Below are 26,914 nucleotides of genomic sequence, written 5' to 3'. Positions count from 1 at the left end.
TTGTTCAACTCACAAATCCAAATTGGCAGTTGCATCAGGTGCCCTCCCATTTAATCTCCTTTTACTGTTTGACGACAGTCTGGATACCTTTTTGTGCTTAATTGAAAAAAAACCACTAATTTCTTTTCTTTCTTTAAAATATGCACTCAAAAACAACTTAAAGAATAATCGGGCATCCCATTCTATTCTGAATTTTTTGTAGCTCAGCTTGAACTATTTCAATACATTATATCTGTACGTGAACCTGAATGTGTGTAATGGACTAATTATGTTGATAGTAATCTTCAAAAGCTATTTAGAATAAGGAAAACAATTATTTGATTTGATCAACTAAAATTAAATTTCATGTGTTTGAAATTAAAGCACCGCATTACGTTGTGGCTATCATAATTATGATAAATAAGTCTTATTTCTGTTTCCCTCCATAAAAGGATCAAATGAATTTGTTTTCAGTTCCTTGGGAGTAAATCTCTTCACTGCTTAGATTCCAATTATTTAGAAATACAGGGGAAAATACCATTGAGTTTTATAATTGATAAAATTCTCTTATGGTGAATAAGATGGTCTTCACTTTGCCTTTGAATTACCATGACAGTTTTTAACATTAAAAACATTTCACCTATGTAAAGCAAAATGAAATGGCACCTTTAAAACAAGATTATTCTAAAATGTATGATTTGAAAGGTAATGAAAAAGAGTAATTAGGATCCTTACAATTACTTGCCAAGCATAATTTATTTTGTAATTAAGTATATTTACAGATATTCTACCTTTCTTTTGGTACACAAAAATTATCACTCATTTTACCTCTGAAAGTAAAACTTAATGCAAGGGAAGTAATGAGCGTTAATTAGGCCAAAAATAATGGTTAGCTTTGTAAGTAATGAATATATACGTATATATTCAAAGAACTTAATATGTAACATATTGAATGGTACAAATAATCATGTTAACAATATGCCAACAAATTTAAGCATTGCTTAGAATAGGGTAACTACCAGTAAAATAACAATTTTGAGAAGCTTCATTGTTAAATATTTAAATGAGAGAAAATACAATGCTTCTCAGATCTGATTATGCTGCTGCTAATGTTTATCCTATAAAATATTCCTTGGTTCTCTCAAAACACTTGTTTAGTGTTTTGACATCAGACAGGTAAAATCAAGAGGAAACCATAATTTATTAAATATGAATAATTTTTCAGTTGAGAACACGGGATTTGCACAATATGTGCTAATTTGGAATCCAATTTGTGCCTTGTGTATATTTAGTACAAAATGAAATGATTTTAATTTCATTCACCATTTATGAAAATTTACCTACTCAGCAATAATATTTTTTTAAATTAGTTCACTTTCAGAAATAAATTTTTCTTGTGGTACAATTTCATTTTGAGAATTTTTGTACTCTTTATGTCCTCATAAAGGGTACATGGTAGGCCTATGGGCTATTGACTATTGGGCCTGGGTTTGATGCCGGGTACTGCATCTGTACACCCAACCTGTGTGATTTTCTGAGCATCAGACCTGGAAAACCATAGGTGGCCCCAGAGAAAGGAACTGCTCCCTGACCTCCCCAAATTGCCTGATGTGTGAATTTCACACGCTGTTGTGCTTAATACTAGGTTAAGTTCTACATTCAGGTTGTTAACTGTAGTTTTGGTGATCTCATAAAGTAAGATATTATGTTTCTATAAAATACACTCCACTCATGTGACTTACCTATTGCTGTCCTCATCCATTTTCTTGCACATTACAATCTGTTTCCCTCTGGATAGTGACTGTAATTTACCTGTGCAATACTCGGCGCATGTTTTCCAGAGTAACTTCAGTTTATTTAAGAGCCTATATGTGTGTAATAGTTGATTCCATTATGATTTGAATAAAAATTGTTCCAATCCTCCAATTTTCATACCCCAAAATTGTTGTGTGAAAATAAGAGGCAAGGTCAGTAGAATAAAAATCTAACGAGAGCCTTCTCCTAACCTTCTTTTAACCCCCAATGGCAACTATTTTGAAATATGTTAAGGTAGTGTGTGGTCAATTATTTTGAGTTATCTTTGATTTTTCATTGGTCTGAAGTGATTAAATTTAAAATCAATGAATTGTGCAATAATACACTCACATTTTCATTCAACTTGCACTCTAGGTAGCACTTTAAGACATTACAGCCTTCGGTATCATCTAGGGGTAAATTAATATTCACTGACAAGATCCTTCCACTTGGCCTATTGTTTTAGTAGGGAATATGTTTGTATCAAAGGCATTGTTGGGTGTCTGCGCCAAGAGATTTTAATCATAAAATTTCTAAAATTATGTTCCTTGGGCAGCCAAACCTATGTCTACCCTACCGCAATTGAATCTTACTGATAAATGGGTTTTTATTACTGCATCAGCAACTCTCATGACATCTAACTTATCAGAAGATGCTAGTTATTTGTATGAAAATTGATTGAAGTGGATTTTTATTTTCATCAATTGTACTGCTTTCTTCATTACACAAGGTTACTCTGAACCCAGAAACCATTCCTTTCTGTATAACACAGTTTTTATTTAATATTTTATGAATTTTATTTAATATAAGTTCATAGGTATTGCCTGAAAAGGTTGAATATATTGATTGAGGCTTCAGTTGAATGAATGTGTACACAGATGCATTTCTTACCTAGAGTACCATTCCTAGAGTGTGGAAATTTTAACGAGAGATTAGAATGATGTACTTAATTTTAATTGCATTTGCTCTGTCTTTTTCAGGATCAGCTGTTGTTTTGTGATGACTGTGACCGTGGTTATCATATGTACTGCCTGACTCCGCCACTCTCCTCTCCACCCGAAGGCTCTTGGAGTTGCCGTTTATGCATTTCCGAGTTTCACAAGAAATAGAGGAGTTTTTATTTTCTTCCCTATTTGTGTACCTTTATTACCATCGAAGTAGTGTAAATGAACTGTGTATACATAATTATAGTGTGACTATGTGTGTAGAAAACAGTGCAGATATCCATGTTGATGTGTGGATGTCATCTTGCATTGACACTATTTTCAGGGTGTAATCAGGCCAGCGGGTATGATTCAGATATTGCTTAAATGCACATGGCAAGCCATCCTTTCAAAAGTAATTTCTCCATGGGTGACATAACCAATTTGTCTAACCAAATTATTAATGAATAAGTGTGCAGTATTACATAATAAGCATTTATGATGCTGATGATTCTTTCACCAAGCTTGGCCTCTGGGTTATGTATGAAACTTTCCAATGAGAAAATGTAAATTTCTGCCAACCTGCTGGCAGAAATAGTGTTCCTTGTGAGTTTTAAGAAAGTAAAATGGCGAGAGATTAAATCAGCAGCTGTGTAATTGACATTGAAAAGTCTTTCAGATAAAGTAAACATACCTCATATGCAATCATAACAGTATACATTTCAAATGAAGTAGTTGCTTAAGAATTAGTATGATATAAAGTGAACCTTTTTTAGATAACATTTAAGTATTTTTTATAATTTTGTGTACATTAAATGTGTAAATAATGAACCCTGAGCAACGCAAAAAAGGAAAAGGCACAAGGCTTATAATTTTTATTCCTAATCGAGTACATGTTAAAAAATTGATTTTTCAAAATCCATGCCAGTGATTGTGCACAGTTAAATGGTTATTTGCCTTAGTAGTTAATGAAATGTCTGGGATCTGTGTCCCCAGTTGTGTGCATTTGTGATCTTTTAATGTTTGTGAATTGATTTTAATTGTAACATTATTGTTCTCAAGTACTTAAAAGTTGCTTAACTTCATTGCACCAATGTATTTGATTTTTTCAAATATCAGTGTAATATGATGTGAACACTAAAGCTACCTCTCAACATTTATCTCTGATTTCTTCTGCTGACCCCATGATGTTAACATTTTACCTGATGTGAACCCAAGGTGTAATGTACGTGATAGGTTTCAACTGAAGTAATTCTTAGTTGACAATGAACATTTTGGATTAACATGAACTGATTTGGTATTTCCCCCATGCTCCACAGTAATTATATACCAAACAAATTTTAATAATTTTTGTAGTAATGTGATTCTAAATCCTTTTCTCCCCCTTATTAAAACATAATAATAAAAAAAAATAATGAGAAAATCTTATTATTTTGGTGTAGGTTTTAGAAATAGTATTAACATTGTGGAATTTGCATAATTTATAATTTTTCCAATTAAGCTTTTTTGTTAAATATTTTCTTTTTCAATTTAGAAAATTTAATTGAAGCTTTTCAATGATATATTCCTTTAAATAGACTGATATTAAGTATAATCCTTTGAAAAACTTTTGAACTGTTGTGCTCGGCTTCTGAGTAAAAGGTCCAAATAACATCACCTCAGTCATCAAGGCAGATGAAAAATAAAATTGTGAAATTACTTTTAAGTAAAACTTTATTTAAAGGAGTTATGTTAGTGCTGTACATCTAAGGTAGTTCTTTCGATCATCCATAAGGAGAGGAGGTCAAATAGTTATTAAGTGGATCAATAGAGGGAGAGGCAAGGTTGATTCCATAGCCATAATGAGGTCACTAATGAAAAGATACAATCAGAATGTATATGCTTGCATCATAGATTTCGAGCTGTTTGATGAAGTACAAATAAATTGAGTAGAATTAATGATGGTATCACCAAAAATATATGGTAATTGTAAGCCATTGAAGATGTATATTCGAGATAGAGGCAACTTATCCACAACCTTGACATTATTTAGACCACTAAGTTCATCTGGCACATAGATGGGCAGGCATTAAGCAGTGCCAGGCAGGAAAATAATACAGCGATGCCCCCTATCACCTGTTCTCTTCAATACATATTCGAATATAATGGGAGAGGTAGAAATGAAAGTAGATAGAGAATTCATATAATCAGATTTGTGGAGAAGCCAGATTAAGTTCACCACACAACTAAGGGGTTGCATCCATTGTTGAGCACATAATAAAATTTAGTGGGATGAGATCAATATAATCAGAGGTTTTTGAGGAAGAAGGCTAAGTCAAATGTTAAAATCAAATTTCAAAAACAAGAACGATTCACCTCTCTTGGAAGTGTTTTGGAACAAGATAGTCAAATTAGTGGAGATATATGAAGAAAGCCTTCTTGTGTGAGGTATGGAAGCTTTTATTATGAGGGAGTTGATGACAGAGATGTGGAGAAAGTGTTAAAAAAAGCTGTGAAAACTCAGATACGGAATGTGGTTTTGCAGTGTGGAGCCGAAGTCTTTGAAGCAAGATGAAGGCAGAGATTGGAGGCTTTTGAGATGAGTGCGGACAAGATCAAATGAACAGGAAAAGTACTAGTCCTGCTAAGAGAGGGTTGCATGAAGAAATTCAAAGGAAACTAGTAAGATGAATGATTTTGATTTCATAGGAAATGGTATGTTGAAGATTGTGATAGGAGGCAGAATATTACACCGGCAAGGAAAAGTATATTCCTGTTGAATTGTATGGAGTTAACATGTATGTGAGTTTTGAAGAAGGATTTATTATACTGATGGATGTATGGTCATATCTTGATAAGCAAATGGAGGGGTGCTAAGTTTGTGTCCATTGAAAACCTACCGTAAATGATATGCCACCAAAAAATGATACTGTTAGTGCACTAATGCAGTTACTTTCAATTTGCTCGACAATTTCATTGCAAAGCCATAAACCAAGGATTTATAAATGATATTACAAAAGTTCATATCCAGCATCAGGTCATTGAATTCCATTTTCACAAATGAATTTGAGGTCTATCTTAGTTTTCAGTGGAGGCTATGTCAAATCATGTATTATGTTGGTCTAACTACGTAATACCATAACTTTATTCATTTATTAGGTAATCTACCAGTTATTGTAGGTTTGGATAAACCCAACTACCAAATAATTATTTTCTTTCTCCTAAAAAAACAACCCAACATCCTACTCTACAAGTCCCTCTTTATCTCTATGTACTTCCTTCATCCCGTCCAACATGCCTATCCTATTCCTACACTTTCCTTGTTTGCCTAACATTCTCCCCTCTATTACATTCTTCAACATCCCACTGCTTATCAATATGCCCTTCATCCATTTTTTCTGCCTCCATATGATTTCTCCCAACAATTCCCTATCCTTGCTCACCATACCTAGCACTTCCTCCACCTCTACGTTGAAGAGCACCGGTGATATGGGACAACCTTGCTTTACTCCTCTTTCTAACACTACCGAACCGGACTCTCCGTCCCTCACTCACGTCTGAGAAATGTACAGGTTGCGGATTAGCCCCTTGTCCCTCCAATCTATTCCTTTTTTCTGCAATAGACTCATTAGTTTTTCCCAATTGACTCTATCAAACACCTGTTTGAAATCTATGAAACAGGCAATTACTTCCTGATTGTATTGTATATTCCTCTCAATTAGTGATTTCATTATTGCAATGGAATCGCATGTGCCTTTCCCCTTCCTAAACCCAAACTGATAATCCCCATAGTAATTATTTACCCTGCTATGCATTCTTTTGTTGATGATCCTGAGAACAACTCAAGCTGCAGGGGGAAATCAAACTTATTGTTATGTAGTCCTCACTTGATATAGCCCTTACCTTTTTTGGAATAGGAGTGAACAATGATCTCACAGTCTTCTGGCCAGATCCCATCCTCATAGAATCTACGAATCAATCCATTTAGACTTCTCACATTTTCCTAAACCTTTTAGTAATAATTTAGGAATGTTGTCTTCCACCATGGCCTAATTTGAATTCATCTAACTTCATGCCCTTTCTATTTCATCATCGAGTATGCCTGGACCAAAGATATCTTCATCTGCGTCATATTCTCTTTCTATGTCTAAACTTGTTGGCCTAAGTTCTTTGCCACACAGTTCTTCCATGTATTTCTTCCATCTCTCTTGGATCTTTCCAGTTACATCTATTAACTTACCTGACTTATCTCTAACTGTTAATACAGATCTTCCCCTCTAACTTCCCAATAGTGTTTTAACCTTCTTGTATAGTGAACCATTTTCATCATTCCTCTGCAAACCTTTCATATCCTTGCGCTCCATCTTCCACGATGCAACTTTTGCTTTATTTTTTACCCTTCTCAAATTATTATTAAACTCTTTTTCCTTCCTTCTGCCTAACTCTGTGCTTACATTCTACCGTTTCCTTCTCTCATCTGTCTTTCTAATAATTTCATCTGCAATCCATAGTTTCCTAGTCCTTTTCCCATTAGCATTTCCTATAGTTTCTTTTCGGCTTCCTAAATCCCTTTTTTGATATATTTCCATGTGTCCTCAATAGTACTCAGCTCCTTTCCCTCATTCATGATTTTCTTTACAGCATGCTGATACTCCTACCTAGTTAATCCAGTTAATGCTTCTAAATTCCATTTCCTAACCCACAAAGCAAATGCCAAAAATAAAACGAGCTATTTGAATAAATGAAAGACTCCAATAGCCGTAAACAGTTAACCTTTCTGAAGGAAGGGAAAAAAAATTAAAAAATAAAATCAAAGCACAAATTAGGTTTTTTGGCTAATGGCCAAAGTCTGAGTCTCACTTCAACATGTGTTGTCATGACGATTCACTTTCAGTACGCTGAAGAGGGCTACTTTGTGTCCGAAAGATGCATATTTGTATTCACCTTTCTCAACCCATCCTTTTTTATCCTTACCTATCCTCATTAGCCAACTAACCTCATTTGTGCTTTGTTTTTATTTTCATTTTTTTCCCTTTCTTCAGAAAGGTAAACTGTTTATGGCTATTGGAGTCTTTTCATTTATTCAATACTGCTAGCTGTAAGAGCTCAATTCATTCAAAGAGCTATTTGTGATATTGTGAACTGGGAAGATAAAAGAAACAACGAGGAGTGATAAGAAAACTTGATGCAAAAATGAAAATGATGACCGAATTTCCAATCCAGAATGTTTAGCTAACTTTAAAAATACTTACTTCATAAACATATCTTGCAACTTAAACAGGCAGGTCAATGTAAAGATTATGTATCCACCTCTATTACTATTTTCCCAGTCACAGAAAAGGAACTACTGAATGTTGCATGTTCTCAAAAATAAGCAATCTACTGGAACTGACGATATTCCAGTCATGGTTATTAAAAAATGCACAAGTGTAATTTTAAACCCTTTGTTCATATAATAACTGAGTCTTTTGTAAAGATAGAGTTCCCCGATATACTTGAAATATCTAAAATTAAGCCTCTATTTTAAAAGGGAGACGGGGAGTATGTAGAGAATTATCAGCCAATATCGCTGTCTAATTCCTCAAAAACTATTGAATATTAATGAAAGATAGAATGATCTCTTTTTGAAAGGACCTTAGACTGCGTAGACCATTTGTTGCCGGAAAAAATTAGAACATATGGGAATAGCAAAGAGATGGTTTAAATCCTACCTCGAAAACAGGAAGCAATTAGTGGAGGTAATAGGTACCTACTCCAACAATATTCAAAGCAGTTACTAATCCACTACAGAAACTTCAGTGTGTATACTATGTCCCATACTATTCTTAATTTATAAAAATGATTTAATAAACTATGTAAGGAGTGATGAAATCATTCTTTATACAGATGACACACATTTAATTCTAAGAAACAAGAGCAACTCCTTGTTGGAGTATCACGTTAAAAATTCCCTAGCTCTCTTTATGAGACTGGTTCACAAAAAATGGCCTTACAATTAAGTTTGAAAAACAAACTATTTACATTTTAAGAAAAAAACCCAGAAATGGATCTTTACAGCAAAGATAATCTTCTGAAGAAAGTTAGTAGTACCAACGTCTTAGGTTTAATAATTGATGAGAGCGAAACCTAGCAAATGTTGTAGATCAAGCAATTTTAAGAACAGCATATGTTGGTAATTTCCAATCTATACTGTGTTTTGGAATTATCTTTTGGGGCTCTGCTGTGGGTGTTGACAAAGTATTTATCATGGAAAAAAGAGTTATTAAATAAATGGCAAAAATTCCAGAAAGAGGATCATGTAAACCTCATTTTATAAATCTTGAAATCTTACCAGAAATATTTTTGTACATATATCATGCATGTGGGTATGTCCGAAACAACATGAGTATATTTAAATAAACTGAGGGTATCCATTGTTTACGCCAAAAGGAAAAGGAAGGTGTATTTTATACAAAATTCCACCTCTTTGTTTTAAGAAGGACCCCGCTATGCTGGCATTGAAATTTATAATCATTTACCAGCAGGCATATTAGATACCAGCTCATATTAGATGTTCAAATCTACCTTAAAATCTTTTACGTTCATTTATTTTTACGACCTGAAGGAATATTTTTTGTCAAGGTATGGCAAGCAGTAATTTTTTTAAAACCATTTCTCAAAATGCATGTATACATTTCTTGTTTCTGTAAGACATATCTATTATTTTACCATTGAAAAATAATAAGATGAAATATTAAATAAATAAACCATATTCTATAATCTGAACTGAATTAGAACTTCTTCACCCAAGTTTAATCATAATTATTACCTCAATATGTGCATTTGTTGAGCGCTAGTATCAACCAAAGTAACAAGGGCCCACAACGACGAGGCTGCAAGATGATTTAACTAACTACCATCCCATTTCCACATTCCCTGATTTTGGTAAATTTTTTTAACCTTCAATGAAAGATCAAAAGTGTGATTTTTTTGAGTCAAGTAATGTTTTCCAAATCACAGTATGTCTTCCAATCTGGGAAATTGACAATTATGGCTGTGGAGTCCACAGTTAATTACGTCATTAATGCATTTGAAAAGAGAGAATCAGACTCTGTGACTCTATGTGATCTCATTAAGGCTTTTGACTGAGTTAATCATTCAATATTACTATCAAAACTAGAACAGTATGGTGTTAAGGTAGTTGCACTGAAACTAATGAAGTCCTACTTGGATGATCGCCACTAATTGTAGTCAGAGGGTCATTCCCCTCATGTTAAACAAATCTTGCTAGTACTAAAGAAAGTCATTTGCTCTCTTGCTAATATTTCACGACCTGATTCCTGCACGTCTTTTTTTATTGCGCATGGAATTATGACTATATTTAGTTTATACATCTTTAAGGCTCTGATTTACGTGAAAGTTAATCTAGAAACTTACCAATTAAGATATCACATCCATAACAACACCATAAGGGGTAAAGTGAACCTAAATACTATTTACTTATTATAGACTGTCCTCAACTTACAACTCATTTCATAACGTGAACATTTGACTCTTATAACTGTCTGCCTACTCAGTTGAAATCTGACTATCCTAAATTTCAAGAATGGGGTACACACTTGGTTACTTATTAACCCTCTTTACTCATTTGATGAATTCTTTTGAGACTATCTTCATCAAATGTAAGAACTTGTCTGTTAAGTAATATTTATATTGGCCACATTTAATATGGTTGTAAATGAATAAAGTATTATCTTTTATATTTAAATGAATAAAGTATTATCATTTATTAGGATACTTATAAAAGTTATTCCTGCAATCTCATTTGTCATGTATTTCAAATTTCGTTATCTGAATGAGTATCAAGTGTTGAGTAATTGTCTGTTCTCTAATATACCAGTATTATTATTTTTACCTACAACCCTATTTCATCCTAAATGTTGGAATTATTTTTTCAACTTAAAATTTCACCAGTTATGTAAAACATCAAATTCTATGTTAACCTGTATTTTATATTATTGGTGATACATGAAAACCTCTGTACATATGACACTCATTTCCTCGTTGAAGTATTTTAACTCAGACAATGGCAAGTACAATTAATGTGATGTATGCCGTTGACAGTTTTGGGGAGCACTATGTTTTCTGTATACAATAAACTTGATAATCAGAATGATGTTTATGTACAGCATGGACTACAGTTTAGAGATGAGAGCAAAGTCAAGATTTACTTGAAATGACTTCAAATTCTTTGTCTAAAATTATTAACATTTGAAAACCAAAATATTAATGCCATTAATACATGGATGCAAATAATATACAACCTAGAGGTGTATTAGCCAGAGTGATTGATGGGGATGAAGATACAAAATGAAACAATGGTTTTGAGGTTTTTGAGAAAGAAGACAGCTAAGTTAAATATTAAAATTACATTAAGAATGTAAAGAAAATATGACTAAAAACTTTGACATGGAGTGTGGTTTTGTACAGGGTAGAAATAGATCACTGAAACAAGATGATCAGCTTAGATCGAAGGCTTGATAGATGCTAGTGTATGCCTACAAAATACCAGTAAAAGCTTGAATACCTTTGCAGCCTATGGTTTTCAGGAAAATTCTGCCACCCTTTGGAATGTAAGCACTGTTATTTTCATTATTGGAGTCTTGCATGTCTTCATATTTATATGGTACAGATGGCTCAGAAACAGAGCTTCTGAGCAGATGCTCTGTATAGGGATGAGTTTCACTCCTGTTGGAACTTCAGTTAAAAAGATTTTTGTTGCTGAGGGGTGTCATTGTTCTTATCACACAACTGATTACAGGCTATCAGAGTTCACTCTGAATTAGATAAGATAGGAATAGAAAGTTACAATTGTAACAGTTTTAGGATTTTTGAGAAGGTAAGAAAGGCTAGATCAATTAGGTTGAATTACTTTTTGAGGTAACATATTTTACCTGGTGGACACATAATGGCTAAAAGAGATCAATCAACGTTGATATAGCACATATGTGCCTGCTTAACTAGGAAATTAGTAGTCGAATTACATTCATCTCACAATTTACAACATTTAAGAAGCCAATTCCCCGTCTTAATTTCCAAGAAATATTTGAAATGAAAGTTTAAAACATCATCCTAGTTTTCTTCACACAACATTTTTTTTCATAATTTGCCACAAATTGCTTCACATCATAGGTACATACCTGTAGCAAAAACAAGCCAATGATAATTAATTCACTGCAACAAAAAAATGAGTTGAAAGGAGGAAGTAGCTGAGGGGAAATACACAGGAAATTTAGTGTTGGGAGCATTGGAAATAGTCTTAAAATATTTATTTAAGCCTTAATTGAGAGATACATCTTCCCTTTGATTGTCTGCTTAATAGGATTGATCCTCTTCAGAATCTGTGTCATTACATTGACTAGTTGATCGGATGACAGCCCTGTCTTTTTGCTCTTAAATTTCTGCAATAATTCTGTGGTCGTCATCGGTTTTCTCATCAAGTAGCGTCTCACTGCTTCCTCAGTTATCCCAGAATCACTGCTGTGAAATAAAATATAATTATATTAGCTGCAATTGTATTTCTGATCAAAGTAATCACCTAATCGAAATATCACCTTCATTCCAAGGTGGGTTGAAGGACTGCATGAAGGAGTATTCATGTACCTCCATCCACCACAAAATTCAAAATTAGTCAAATGAATGAAGCAAAGTTGCACAATGAAAAATAGTCAATTATCATCAGGGTTGACCAATCATTTTTTAACCTGTTTGCAATGGTTAACTAGAGTTGGAATACATACAGAATGGTCACTTTGAAGTTAAAAACATAGTGTATTGGTAAATATTTCCACCACATTAAAAATATAAATCAGAAGATTGATTTTTACAGTTGAGACCTCAAACTTGCCTCAAACTATATGCAATGTCTCGGGAAATATTGAGGTCAGGAGGACAAGTTTCTTTTCCCATCCACCAGTGATTTCTCACTGATTGTACATTCTGGTATTTATATAATAACACCCCTTGGATTTTTTTTAGCTGAAATGCCAAGAGGCAACATTGCAATTTCAACCAAGGGCCACCTAAGAGGTAACCTAATGTCCAGCTCAGTAGGCAACCATATTCTTGCATCCTGGAACGTAAGCTGTACTTGGAAAATGGGCGGAGTTAATTATACGGGAGGGCTTCAGAATTAGGCATGGGTGGATTGAATTCATAGATTCACAATTTTCTCAAAACTAAAAATGGATCCAAATATTTTCTTTGACCCAGATCTTACTGCATTTTAATTTTATTAATTAGGTATCACCTTCTAACCATAGCATTTTATTATATCTAATTCCCTTCAAAAATGTAGGACCGAAAAAAAATTAGATCCAGGGTCTGAGGTCAATAATTCAGGATCTGGATCAGAAAAAAATCTGAATCCTATTTCTCATAGAGTTTATATACACACACATATATCCTCAAAATGAATGAGTACTTGGGATGGAAAAAATATAGTTCAGTCAGTTCATGGACAGGAAACAAAAAGTTATTGTTGTCTTTTCCTCATCTAATTAACCTACCTATCAAGTAAAGGATAACATAGTTTAATGCTGAAAAAAAACTCAATTCACATATTTCTTGTGCACAAACAAAATTCATTATATTCAAATACTCTTCACAATGTCACATCAAATATCACAGGAAGGGATGTTACGGTGAATAAACATTTATGAAAGTCTACATACAAATTCCTCTGTTGAAATAATTTTAAAAACATCTTTTGTCAGCCTAACTTCAAAACTTAATACTCTTATAAACCTTTCACCATTTTTTCTAAGAAGGTTCACAAATACTATATCGGTGAAATCCAAAGGAAATATGAGGAAATCAGAAAAAGTCGATAAGGTGAGGTTGATATAGTTGAGAAAGTTAGACAATTGAAATAGTGGGAGTAAAAGGATAGGCATGTTTGATGGAATGAAGAGAGGTAGAAGGTATGTGGAATTGAAGAACAATTACATGCAACTTTGAGGTTTCAAGGTGTCTCTTATAAGACAAAACTAAGATTTGCAGTGATACTCAGTCTGTGCCCACCCAAAACCTACCTCAATCAGTAAAATACCAATTAATAAATTAACTTAAATGAGTGAAGCATTGAGCTGGCCTCCTGATATTCATTTTAAATGAAACAAAGAGCAACTGAGAGGCTGACTGTACATGAAAAATGTAGCTAGGTTTCCAGTAAATGATAGAAACAGCTAGAAAAAAGTAGGTGAGCAATTCTAACCTAAAAGCAAATGAGGTATGTCCCTTCAGGCGAGGTTTCTTGGTAGCAGCCCCATTGGTGCTATCAGGATCAGCCTTCCTCTTGTTGCTCTCAGAAGCACCAGAAGTGGATGAGGATGATGCTTGGGCATCCTGAGATCCGCTATTTCCCTTGGTAGTAGAGCTCCATGTTGAATTGGTCCCAATTGCGCAATTGAATAAAAATGCAATATACCATTAAGCAGATGATCGAAGTGGCAACAGCACATCAAAAGTGCAATTAAAAAGCCAAATGTTAAAAGTATATTATTATTATCATTCTTTTTACTTTATTATTTTTTGGGTGGCTTTGGCCTCAAGGTTTCTTATTCAAGATATTTTGAAAAGCATATTTGACATATGCTTTATTAACTTGGATGATTTAAAATGGGCTCTCATGGATCATTCTTTACTAGCACCAAAGCCTGTCCACTTGAATAGGTACATACATTCCAGATTTTAAGAATATCTGATAATTAAATGACACACATATACCAACCTGAGTTGGTTTTGAAGGTATGCATTTTAAGAAACTGCCCACATACATAAAAAGACCTAATGGAATACAGTGACAACTGTATAGATAAATTGGTACGGTTAAGCTGCTATATGACTACATATCACCCACAAAAACAAAAATTCACAAGTATGCAACAAGGAGGTTGAGGAACAAAACTACACAATTTCTCAAAATAACAAAAATCACTACCATTAGGACATCAAAAAGAACTTGATCGTGAAATAAAATTGTGAGAAGAAATAAAGAAAGTAAAACTATGTCGTCATTGCTTCTTCATATCCTGGTGGATTATTTTATCAACTATTCTACAGATCAAATATATAGTACACATCCTAAACCATAGTAGATATTGACTTGGTAATCCCACACACTTTAAGTGAGTGAAATTACAAAGTCAATAATTTCATTTCAATATGTTGTAAATTCCATAAAGATACGCCAGAGACAACAAATTTCATAGTGGATAGCTAAAAAAAGCCAGGTTCTTCTCTAAAGAGCTTAAGTAACTGATTTTTAAATGAGAGGCGAGAATTTATTTGATTAATCCACATCACAAAATTCTACACTGACAGATGAGGTGAGCTTTGAAAGCTCAAATTACGTTGACTATCCTTTATGATTGCATTAGAAGAACCAGATACAATTCATAATATTCTATATGACGTCTGAGGCCATACCCCAACAGTACCTCATTTATATCTTAGGTCCTGGATTTTTAACAATTTTTTAATGCATGGAAGGATAGATTTGATCTTTTGCACTAGTGTAGAAATGAGGAGATTTCTCAATGATCCCATTAGGTACAAGTTGAAAATAATCTTCAAATACCTGTTTGCTTCCTTCTTGCTTGGCTTCTTCTTTGTTACAATATCTGAGCTGTCTGAACTGTAGTTACTTGATGAATCTAGAGGAGAAAATAATCCATTACCAGAATGATTGAAATGTTCTTAAATGATTATGCAAAACATACAATGAGAATAACATACACAATATCAATTCACACTACTTAGTTATCATGTAAATTCTATTTCACTATAGCAAATGGAGCATTTTATCATTGTCAAAAACTAGACAAAAAGTCAAACATCCTTGGCCCCTTCAAAAAGTTAAAATTTTAAGAGCCTTTTAATTCCTTGTTCCAAAAGTGTTTATCCTTCATAAGCAAATTTTCATATAAGTTCACTCACTCAATGTCTAAGCAAATTATTCAAAGATGTCACCAATTTATCACAACATGCTCTAGAAAAAGAAGAGTGTTCATGTTACAGTTTGGTAATGACAAGGTCATTGGCCAAATACTTGAGTATCTAGAAAGAAAGAACTTACTCAGTTCCTCACTATTTGGCTTTAGACCTGGAAAGTCTACAGAGGAGCTGTTGAATATATCTTAAAACAAATACTGTGAGCTTTTGAAGATAGGTTGTGCTATCTCTCTCACTGTTTCACTTCTTCTTAGCATTTAATTGAGTAGACCACCAAATCCTCATTAAAAAACTGCAGTATTATGGCATCCAGGGATCTGAACTAAAATTCATGATCTCAAATTTAAAAAAACATAAACAAATGGTAAAAGTAAATGGCTGTAAGTCAAAATTTTTGCAAGTAAAAAATGATGTGCCCCAAGGGTCTATTTGGGTCCCTCTAAATATTTTCCCTGCTGATCTGAGGAGAGAACTCTTATGAAGGTAACCAAAAATGGTATTACTTTCCTTCAGATATATTACTTCAAAAAATATCAAAATATACACTCTCGCAACTTCAATGGATTAATTTGTAACTATTAGCCTTCAACGTCATAAGATCGCAGATGCAATCCCTTGATTTGGTCCCCTTTCTGTAGGTTATTTTTGCTGATGATCACTGACTTACCAAGTAACATAATTGCTCATTGTATCCTATAACCTGAGGACACAACTTTAATATGTAAATGTAAAAATCCTGAAGAGGCACATGAAGAGCTTCTTCGTCAGTCAGCTCTGATAATGAAACATATATGCACGATTGAAGCTAAACATTTTCTAGGGTAATGAAAATGATCAGTGCATAGGTGTCAAATGAGCAACAAATGTAACATATTTGCAACATACAATGAGACATATTTGTGACTAGGTCTTTTTGATTTTGGTAAGCAAACTACTTCTGAAGATTTTTCTTAAGGTTTTAAGGCAAATCATCCACAATGACCTTCCTACAATTCCTAGATAGGTATGTAATTTTTTAAAAGGTTTTAAGCAATGTTTAAGAAAATGTTTCACTTTATTTTGTTTAAGAATTTGGGAACTGATCAATTGATTTCTCATTAGATAAAATGTAAAATTGGATTTAGAGATTCTGTGTGAGGATGACTCACCATCAAGGAGCACACTGCTTGGATCCTTCTTTTTGCTGTCCTTCTTGCTGCTGCCAGCACCCTTCCCTCCGCCACCCTTCTTCTTCTTTGGGCCTTCTCCATCACTCTCTCCTTTGCCTCCCTCTCCTCCCCCATCCTTATCCTTCTCACCTCCCTCTTCCCCTCCATCTTCACCATCCTCATCACCCCTTCCTTCCTTCTCCTCATCGTCTTCCTCCTCAGAATCCAGCAGTTTCCGAAGTGCATCCTCTTCTGCCACACCCTTCATACTGTCCTTTACGTTCTCATCCAGATCTATCTCGCTATAAGGACATGGAAAAGAGAAGAGAAAGAAATAATTCATATATTATTATTGGTAATCTACTGGTTAAGGTAGGCTTTGGAGGGACAAGCGACACTACAGCAAAAAATAATTCCCTTGCCTTTTCCACAAAATACAACCTGACACCCAACATTATATTAAGTCTCTCTTCAATTACACCAACTTCCTTCCTCTCTTCATTCCATCCAGCATACCTATCCTATTCCTTCACCTTCCTCATCTGCCCAATGCTCTCCCCTTTATCACAGTCTTAAACATACCACTGCCAATCAAAACACACTTTGACAAAAAGAAACTGCGGGAGATGCCGCAACAGTAACTTTTAACGGAGTCATCCGCTAATTGTTGCATTGAAAAAAACACTTTATCCATCTTTCCTATATCCTTTGAATTTTTCCCAATATGCCAAGTACTTCCTTGTTTGTTTTCCTATCTGTGCATTCCACCCTTCTATTCTTCTCCAAACCCACATTCCATGTCTATCATCTTGCTTTAAAGACCATGATTCCACACTATACAAAACCATACTCCAAATCAAACTTTTAAGAGTCATTAATTAACATCCCTACTCATTATCCCCGTCATAAAATCTTTCAATAATACGAAAGCACACTGAGAAACTTGGTGCATTACATAATAAGGCATAAAAGTGCCATTTTCAGGGAGTCTTTTATGTGTGAACATTCACACATGGAGAAGTCTTGAATGACCTCCTTGAAAATAATAACAATTTCCTATTAAAATGTTTGGAAGAAATATAACTCAATAACTTAGATAAAGATTTTCAAATTTCACCAAACTTCAATGTAATGTGAGCATTTTCATTACATTTAAAGAAAAAAAGTAATGTAGAACAAAGAAGAAGTGGTTCTTGTGATATGTAGAATAAAAAGTGATTAGGAATGCCCAAAATCAACCTTAAGGTAGAATATACCCTGAATGAATCTGTGTTAAGGCAATGATGGATGAAAAAAACCACAAAAATGTGAAGACAATTTTCCCAAAAATGCATCAGGAAACCATGAGATGAACTGAACATGAGTTAGCTTTGATGTTTTCTTTGACAAAATATTATGTGGAACCTTTGACCATGTGATGTGACCATTAGGGAAGAATGCCGAGTTGCAATAACTACTAAAGACTTCCGGTGACACAAATCATGCACATTATATCTAATTATACATTCGTTATGACACCAAAGTAAACTTGCTAGATGCACCTAGGTAAAGACTTCTTTAAAAGTGGTTAGCCTCCATGTTCCACCAGGTGTTTTTAGTTCACCTGCCTCCAATTTGGGAAAAAACAGTACGGCTGAGATGAACTTAGGATGTAACATGAAATTCTACCATGGTGAATTGTAAAAACATCAGTAAGAAAGATAAAGCAAAAGACAGAACTCCTGCTATAATTTCCAGAATGGTGTGTGCCCACCTGTCTGAGGAATCGGATATGTAGTCAACCTCTCGACCCTCCTCGTCACCATCATCACTCTCCTCTACTGCTTCATCATTTGAATCTCTTCGCTTCTTCTTGGCCTTTTCCTTTCCTTTGGCACCTGCAAAAGCACAATAGTAAATTAATGACGTTACTGAGGCAAGAGGATAAAGCATAGGTGGGAGGTCTTTGAAATAAGGGCGTGGAGAAGGATAGAAATCATGACATGGAAGGAAAGGATAGAAAACGAGGAAGTGCTACGAATGATAAGGGAGGAGAAGGACTTGTTGGGAGAATTTCAAATAAGGCAGGAAAGATGGATACAGGCAATCGTAATAGGAGTAGGGATAGGATGTGGGTAGTCATGGTGCTTTGAAGAATAGGTGACATAAATATAAGTTACCTAGTTAAGTGATACACCTCTGTTAATGAACGACTTGCGATGGACAGGCTTTCTAATGAGCCCTACATCTCCGAGCTATAACTTCGATACAGTAATAAATGTACTTGAGTTTACATAATCTACATTTTAAAAATTTTATAAATATATGTTGTGACTAAGAGTTTAGAAAAATTTGATTTTTGATGTTACATGCCAGGTGTGTAACAATATCCTGCCACACACACTAGCTGTTAGAACCAGGTAGATAGATTTTGCCTCACATAATGTAAAATGAGTTTGAAAAACCAAACTGATGCTCTATAAAAGTTCTCTCTTATAGAAATAATTTGAGACCATTGATTTTCACAATTTACCAGAACAAATTTATGTCTATGGCTATGCATAACCAATTTCTAAACAGCTGGAACTGAATGTATTTCATATTATAGGTCTTGTTATTTAGGCATGTAAGGTTTTGTAAGGTTAGGCATGTAAGGTATTTTGTACATAAAAATATAAACCATTCCTAATAAAATTAATGCATTTTTTAATATACTACCTAATTCAGAAATACTACTATGGTAACAAATGTATATGTAATTTGATGATTATTGTGATACAGTTAGGGCTATGTAAGGTGAGATGTTAGGATAGCGAGGATTGATGAAGCAATAATTATAGGGTAGTATACATTGTAAGAGAAGAGAGCCAGCAAGAGGTGGCACTAATATTGAACATACAGATCAAAAGTAATGTAGTAAACATAAATCAAACTAATGATAAAACAGTAATACAATCAAATAAAGGGAATATTTGTAACCATGATGTGCAAAGGGGATGATGTGATTAAGGCAGGGGACTACGGTTGAGGCACAAGGAATGACCATGGGGAGAAAGCAATAGAGCTCTTCAGGAAACAGCATTTAATCACAATGAACTCTTGATTTAAACACTACTAGAAATGTAGAAAATATGTAATGGTTTCACACAGATTCAGGAATGGCATAATCAATTTACACAGTTTGTCAGGGATGAAGGGAGACAGAAAGTACACTGAATTGAAGAACAGTTAATTGCAGTTTGAGCTGTCAGGGTATGTCTTGTGGATAAGGCTAAAAAATGTTGCTATGATCAGCATATGTCCATCCAAAACTTAACTTAAATGGTGGAGTAGCAAAAACGAGCATTTAAATATGCAGCTAATGTGTTATAAACCTCAAAAATATAAGAAACCATCAAAAATTCCCTCATTTTTATATGATGTTCCATAACAAATTATGTAAGTTATGCATTTTACTTATTATACTTCACCTTTCTTGGGCTTCTCCTTGTCATTTTCCTCATCTTTTTCACCACCCTCTCCCTCAGACTCATCTTCACCACTCTCAGAATCAATCCAATCATCCATCTCAGAAATTTTTAATTCACCTAAGGAAAGAAAATGTATAGTTGAGCAGGTTTTTAAGAGCATATTGTGCACATGGGCAGATAAATTCTTCACGACCCATGCCAATCAAGCTTTAAGTATTTAAGCTGCAGAAGTTTAGCAGAACATTTAAGTTTTTGTTGTTTTCAGGGGAGGCGACCGACAGCTGAGGCCATTTACATTAGGGATGGACAGGAAAGGGTGAAGGGTGGAGAGAAACCCAGCGTCGGCATTAGCTTACTCTTAACGAAAGGTGCCAAGGGGTCCGCAGCTTTACGTCCCATTGGACATACGGTTTGCTTACTTTAAGTGCCCTCCACAAAGCACATCAAGTAGGGATTGGGATACCACTGAAAAATATCTGCCGCAATTGGGATATGAACCTGGACCCTCTGGGTGGCAACCCAGTACGTTAGCTGCCGCAACATCCTGATTCCCCACATTTAAGTTTTTAATTGAATTATTTTGTAAATACATACTTGAATGTCATTCAAAAGTGAAAACTTGTGCACCTTTATTTATTGCATTTTAAGTACAGAAACCCTGAAAGTAGGTATGAAGAAATTATCAAGGAGTGCTCACAGCACAATATCTGAGAAATAATCACATCTGAATAAAAAAACTGAATTATACGAGGGAAGATTTTTACATACAAAAAAGATAGCATGGAATGATACGTATCTCTGCCTGATACCCGAGGAAAAGGAACAACCTATTTTGAAGGCTTTTGACACGTACATCTGGAGAAAGCTTGATAATATATGTACGAGGCATATTAATTAAGTAAGGGCCGTTTGCTTATATTTAAATATTGGCACTTCAGAACACAGTTTTACTCCTGCAGTGCTATCTACTGATTCATTGAGAAGCTATAGCAGCATTTTTTTAATTTCAGAAATCGTTTGCTTGTCCATGCATGCGAACAACAATGTCCGCGACAATCGTTGATCCCACCAGCTGTGAAGTGCGTTCTGCCATAGTATTCTTGTATAAAAAATGGATTGTCGGCTGAAATTCATCGGGAGTTACGCCTAGTTTATGGACCTATTCCATACTGCCTTTTATTTTTTGCATTGACAATAAAATCCTTGCATGCTTTACTTTTTGCATACCTAATTGAGTTACAATAATTTCTTTTGTACTTCAAGTAAAACCCTTTGCCATGCTGGCTTCCACCGATTTTGTAAGAGTTGTAGTAACTAAATATAAAAATCATTTCTAAAAATAAATAAATCATTTCTAAGAAGTAATTATTCCTCAGTACACCAAGGATTATTTTTAGTTTTAGGGAGCTTACAGATAAGTATTTTTTAGGAAAGAAATGATAAAAAATGTGTAGGAAATTGCCGAAAAACTGGGAAACCAAGTTGCTCCCCAAGGCCTGTGCAAATACCATGCCGATTGATACAAGAGAGAAGCAGTTTGGAACTCCCTAAACCTTCTACTGCTATAAGCCGAATAATTATGGTTTTACTTAATGAGTTATTCAAGTTTTAAAGGAGAAGCTTATAGAAGCAAGGTCAGGCAGGAGGTAGTCAATAACACTTGTACTAAACAGTTCAGGACCATAATTGGTTATTACATTATCTAGAAAAGTCAAGTTGTCTATTTGTAAGTCCAGTAAAAAGTAAAAAAAAGCAGAATATTTTGACAATGAATAGTTTTGAACATGACAGTCAATATTTTTAAGTGTTACATCAATGTTGAAATCCCCACAAATTATGATATCTGCCTCCTGAGTCAAGAAAACGGATAATACTAGTTCCAGTTGATTACAGAAATGTTCAAAAACACCATTAAAGGAGCGGTACAAAGAAGCTATGATCAGATTTAGGTCCTTCAAAATCGATTGCAGATATTTCAAAGTGCAATTCCATAGAGAATTTGTTTCAATCAATGACTTTCAAAGGCATACCTCTCAATACATAAATACAGGTACCTCCATTTTACACTACAGATCCGAGGTAGAAAGATGCCAAGATAATTTTGCTATGCACAACAACTTCAATTTTTTAAGCCAATGTTCATTGAGGCATAGTATATTGTAGCCACCATGTTTAACAACTGATGCTATCTTAGATATCTTATTTCATAGACATCTCACATTTTGGCAAAATATATTGATGTCACTACCTAGTCAGAGGGACTTAGGCTTAGGAATTCAGGTTTGAAGGTGATAAACACGCTTAACCGATCAATACATTTCCATATCGTTGCTGACAGCGCTTAAATAATGTAGACGCAAAGAAATAAGATAAAGAACCACCACAAAGCACAATCATTGATACAACAGAGACAAAATGATATGCCAATAAACCTTAAACAAATGATGAGAGAATGCCAATGACGACTTGGGGCCTGGGAGCAACAGCAGTGAAGACAGAGAGACTGTGACTAAGGAAAGTTAATAATAAAAAAAGCGAACCCTTCACTGGGGGGTGTAAAACCTGCCAATGTACAGGTTTATAAGCTTAACCAATCATAATAAGTACCTTTCCCCTTGCTCCCTTTGCCACCCCCCTTGCCACCTTTCCTTCCTTCCTCCATTTCCTCAAAGTCTCCATCTTCATCATTTCGAAGCCTCTTCCTCATCATCAATGAGAAGTAATTCATAACCTTGTTTCTTCTGCAATGTATAAATAATCAAGTTAGAAACACAAATTTCTTAATTAAATCCACAATTCACAGGATAAGGGAAAGAGCATTGGTATAACTGGAAAAGCAGAATAAAATAAATATTTGGAAGCCTTTGAATAAGTGCCATAAGCAGCAGCAGATCTAGAAAGCCTCTACAGGATGAGCCGTTTCCATATGTGAACAAATTTAATTTTATAACCTTTAATCCCACAAGAAAGTCGAAAATCAGTCAACTTTAATCTAATCACACTAATTTAGGGATCATAGTGCAGCCTACACATGTGGAAAAGAATAGTGAAAATTTATACATAGAGCTTGGTTTTGCTTGGAACAGAAACACAGTAATTGAAGGCATATGGCAGACATAAATAGGAAATTCCAAGAAACTGCAGGAGATGCTGCAACAGTAACTTTGAACAGAGTCATCTGCTATTATGCATTGAGAGACATAAGAGGAGATATGAAAAGTGTTTACAGATAGATTGTATATGGAATAAAAGAATAGTTAATTGAAGTTTGATGTCGATTAGTTAATTATAGCTTTCATTGTGTCCATCCAAAACCTATCTTAGATGGTAGTCTACCAAATATTCCACAAGGTCATGGCCTCATTTTGGATCCACCCCTGGACATAGGAAGCAATGAAGAGCAGCAGCAAACCGATCTCATGGTCGATAGCTTTTGGTGGAGTGTTCAAATCAGCAAACTTCTAAGTCACAGAAGTAGAAATACTGATGCATCTTTCCACTAAATTTTTATTTGGTACAACTAATTCTTACTTATGGTACCACTACTTCAATTTCAGAGTGTTTCCGGCATAGTTTACAGAGCAAATTAAAGGAAATGAAAAAGTTCAATGTCTGATTACTTGCAAGTGATAACTAATTACCTCAGCCTAGATTGTGTAAATGGCATTGCAATATCTACTCAATGCATGAAAGCCTGAATGTACCTTGGACGACCACACAGGAAAGGTCTATACTTTGATGGACATGCTTAAGAGCAGTATGGAAGGGCATCATTTTGCATAAATTCCCCTCTTTTCTGTTCAAGTCTACTAAAACTTACCAACCCATTATTATTCTAAAATGGAATTAATACTTGAACTAGTTGAAACAAATACACTGACTCAAAAGATCTTAGCAATGTCTTTTGTGGCAAGTCTAGGCTACCATTAATGACATCAAATTGCAAATACAAACTTTCCGCAGTTAACTTCCTCACTGAGGTAATTTAACTAAAATTAATATAATCATATCTGCCTTAACACAATGTCTCACTTAAAAAGAAACTCATTTTGGAAAAATTTTATGCTTCATACTTTTTATATTTATTTTCAAAAATTAAAAGATAATCATTTGATTTTATAAATAACAAAAATTAATTATTTTGAATTCAATACAAGTATTAACAATGCAAGTTGAATGCTTGATTCATTGTTTTCCTCACCTTCCAAATTCCTGTTCGGCTTCTTCTGCAGAGAGCGCCTTATACCTTTGTATTGGCTTGAAGTTGTACCATTCTGTTAAAGGAAACGCCTCAATAGCACCATCAGGAGCATGTGTGAACACATAATATGCTGCATTTTCGCCTACTCCCCCTTCTCTGATTCCTTTGAACCTATCACACAAGAATTTTTTAAAATTTTTTATTTATTATTTTAGCTACAATATGACACTGGCACATTTTTGAAAATTTCAATCAAACAACAGCATACATACTTTTTACCTGTTTTACCTCCAACTTTTAGGATCCATGGTTGATCTTCTGGTTTATATTTTTTGGTTATGATTCCAAATTTCTTCCTCCGAGCCTCTTCCCTTTGATCTCGACCAAATTCGCTGCCAGCACCAAATCTGAGGAAGAAATTATGCAATTAATAGTATTGTTGCTGCCAGAGGGTGAGGAACTTTAATTGGGAAAAATGAAGGGCTGCTGTAAACCAATGTTATGACTCAAATACTAAAAATGATGAGAACCATCGCTTTGGAAATGCATTGTAATCAGCAACCTCAGCTGTGTTTAGTATTTATCCCAGGGGTAACATGGCTTCGCAAGCGAATACTATTATGTATTGGTAGTGATGAAACTCAATTGCAGATCGGTTGATAAATGAATTCTACACCACGTGACATCAGCAGAAATCAATACGTATGATGCAATTAATACATATTGGAAAAACTGGGGATTTTAACAGAAACAGTGACTGTGGATATCTTTCAGTAGTAGTAGTAGTATTATTTATGGGAGACGACTGACAGCTGAGGTCATTTGTGCCATAGGGGATGGACAGGAAAGGATGAAGGGTGGAGAGAAACCTGGCGTCGGCATTAGCCTACTCTTTACGAAAGGCGCCAAGGGGTCCACAGCTTAACGTCCCATCCGACGGACGGACGACGGCGTACTCACTCAAAGTGACCTCCACAAATCACCTCAAGTAGGGATCGAGTTACCAACGAAAAATATTCAACACCGCCGGGATTTGAACCCGGTCCCTCTGGGTGGGAAGCCAGTGCGTTAATTGCCCCCCCGCACCATCTCGATTCCCCTCTCTTTCAGTGATTGATTAAATATACAGTTATCCTTCTTGGTGAGTGACCATATGCAATCATGCTACTCCATTGGAAAAATGCCCCTAGTTTGAGCTGTCTAGCTCTTAAGTATTTGGGTCAAAGCATTAACGTGATCAAGGCCCTCTTGCCCTACCAAATTTCATTTATAGCAAACATCGGGTTAACATATCTTGATCCTGTCAAGAATTCACAATGAAAAAAGTGAGGAAATAGCAAAACTATCCTCGGGGGATGTAAAACCTGAAATAATATGAAGGTAATCATACTATAAGTAACTATCAACAAAAATAACAGTTTCAGGTTTAACTTTGTGGAATTCCTTCATTAAGAGGGTAAAAAATAAACTTAATATTCTTTTTTACCCTCATAACCATTAACAATTCCCTTTCAAGTAACAGAGGCCCTAGTTCCGTCACTTGTTCTAATACGACACTTGCCGAAGTTTTGAAGAGTGATCGCGCCACTGGCGAACGCGAAGTATAAGATCTTCTCAGCCAAAGGAAAGACAACTTTCAAACTTCGCAAAAACACCTCGCGCAAGGGTTGTAAGAGGTTCCAAAAACAACAACGGATTGAAGGCAGTTGGGAGGGAAATATTTTCACACAGCAAAAACAGCTAATATATTTTCAAATCAGTTGTTGGTCTTACTTGGGCATTTCGTCATCCATCCCACGGAACTCCTTCATATTGTTTTCACGTTCCATTTTTACTTGGTTCCATTTCGAAAAATCGACATTGAGTACAGAGTTAAACCTCATCACATGATACTTCTTATTACCGGCTCTGAAAAAATGACCCTTTATTAGTTACCGCCCGTTGGATTTATAATCGCAAGTTAATAAATGCATCATCTTACTTGGGTACACGTATGACATATTCTTTAACTGACGTCCCAGAACTCTGCAAAGTAAAATTCAATTATATTCTTCTGCGTAAGTTGTACTTCGTTGCAATCATCTCATTTCATATGCACTCAAGTATACTACTTGCCTGAGCGGATGCCATTGCAGGGCAATTTTTCTTTAATTGTTTTCGAACTCGGTTAACTTGTCCTGTCACCCGCCCTCTTGTTTTGGAATGGAAGCAGTAGCAGACTACGGCGCCTATCATAAAGGTTTGGAACCTCTGTTAAAGCGGTTCTATCAAAAGATGACGCTATGAACGTAACCAATCGAGGAAATTGAATGATCGATCTACATTAGATCGATTAAATCGAACAAAGGTTAATATTTCGTTGTATACATTAAATTCATTATCTTAACTTTAATATGCATAATATTTTGATATTATTAATAATTAATTTGGTTTGCGTGTGATTAAGCT

At 34.8% G+C, this 26,914-nt stretch overlaps 2 protein-coding genes across 4 annotated transcripts in view; one reads left to right on the top strand and one right to left on the bottom strand.

Moving 5' to 3' along the window:
• Positions 1-4,067, top strand: part of LOC139695151 (zinc finger protein ubi-d4-like) — a 47,504-nt gene extending 43,437 nt beyond the window's left edge. The window contains exon 9 of one of the 2 annotated variants that reach the window (XM_071593801.1): positions 2,754-4,067. In XM_071593801.1, the coding sequence (XP_071449902.1) occupies positions 2,754-2,882 (129 nt within the window). In that variant the 3' untranslated portion in view covers positions 2,883-4,067. The remainder of the gene's footprint in view (positions 1-2,753) is intronic. The other variant, XM_071593802.1, reaches the window with a different exon arrangement.
• Positions 4,068-11,957: 7,890 nt separating this feature from the next.
• LOC139695398 (general transcription factor IIF subunit 1-like) lies at positions 11,958-26,715 on the bottom strand. Of its 2 annotated transcripts, none has more exons than XM_071594129.1 (12): positions 26,582-26,715; positions 26,448-26,491; positions 26,240-26,374; positions 24,739-24,873; positions 24,467-24,637; positions 22,873-23,006; positions 20,266-20,382; positions 18,570-18,693; positions 16,817-17,118; positions 15,295-15,370; positions 13,930-14,091; positions 11,958-12,194 (listed from the first exon to the last, which is right to left on the bottom strand). In XM_071594129.1, exons 1-12 carry the CDS (start codon positions 26,699-26,701, stop codon positions 11,987-11,989), a joined length of 1,728 nt encoding a protein of 575 aa, XP_071450230.1. In that variant the 5' UTR covers positions 26,702-26,715; the 3' UTR covers positions 11,958-11,986. The 2 variants fall into 2 exon arrangements, with proteins under 2 accessions (XP_071450230.1, XP_071450231.1); XM_071594130.1 differs by having other exon boundaries at positions 11,958-12,191.
• Between the last annotated feature and the right edge of the window lie 199 nt (positions 26,716-26,914).

The sequence above is a fragment of the Hetaerina americana genome, unplaced genomic scaffold (genome assembly GCF_022747635.1).
Source record: "Hetaerina americana unplaced genomic scaffold, ioHetAmer1.1.p SCAF_6, whole genome shotgun sequence".
Classification (NCBI taxonomy): Eukaryota; Metazoa; Arthropoda; class Insecta; order Odonata; family Calopterygidae; genus Hetaerina; species Hetaerina americana.
Note: the sequence above shows the minus strand (reverse complement) of the source record. Positions and strands in the feature narration are given on the sequence as shown.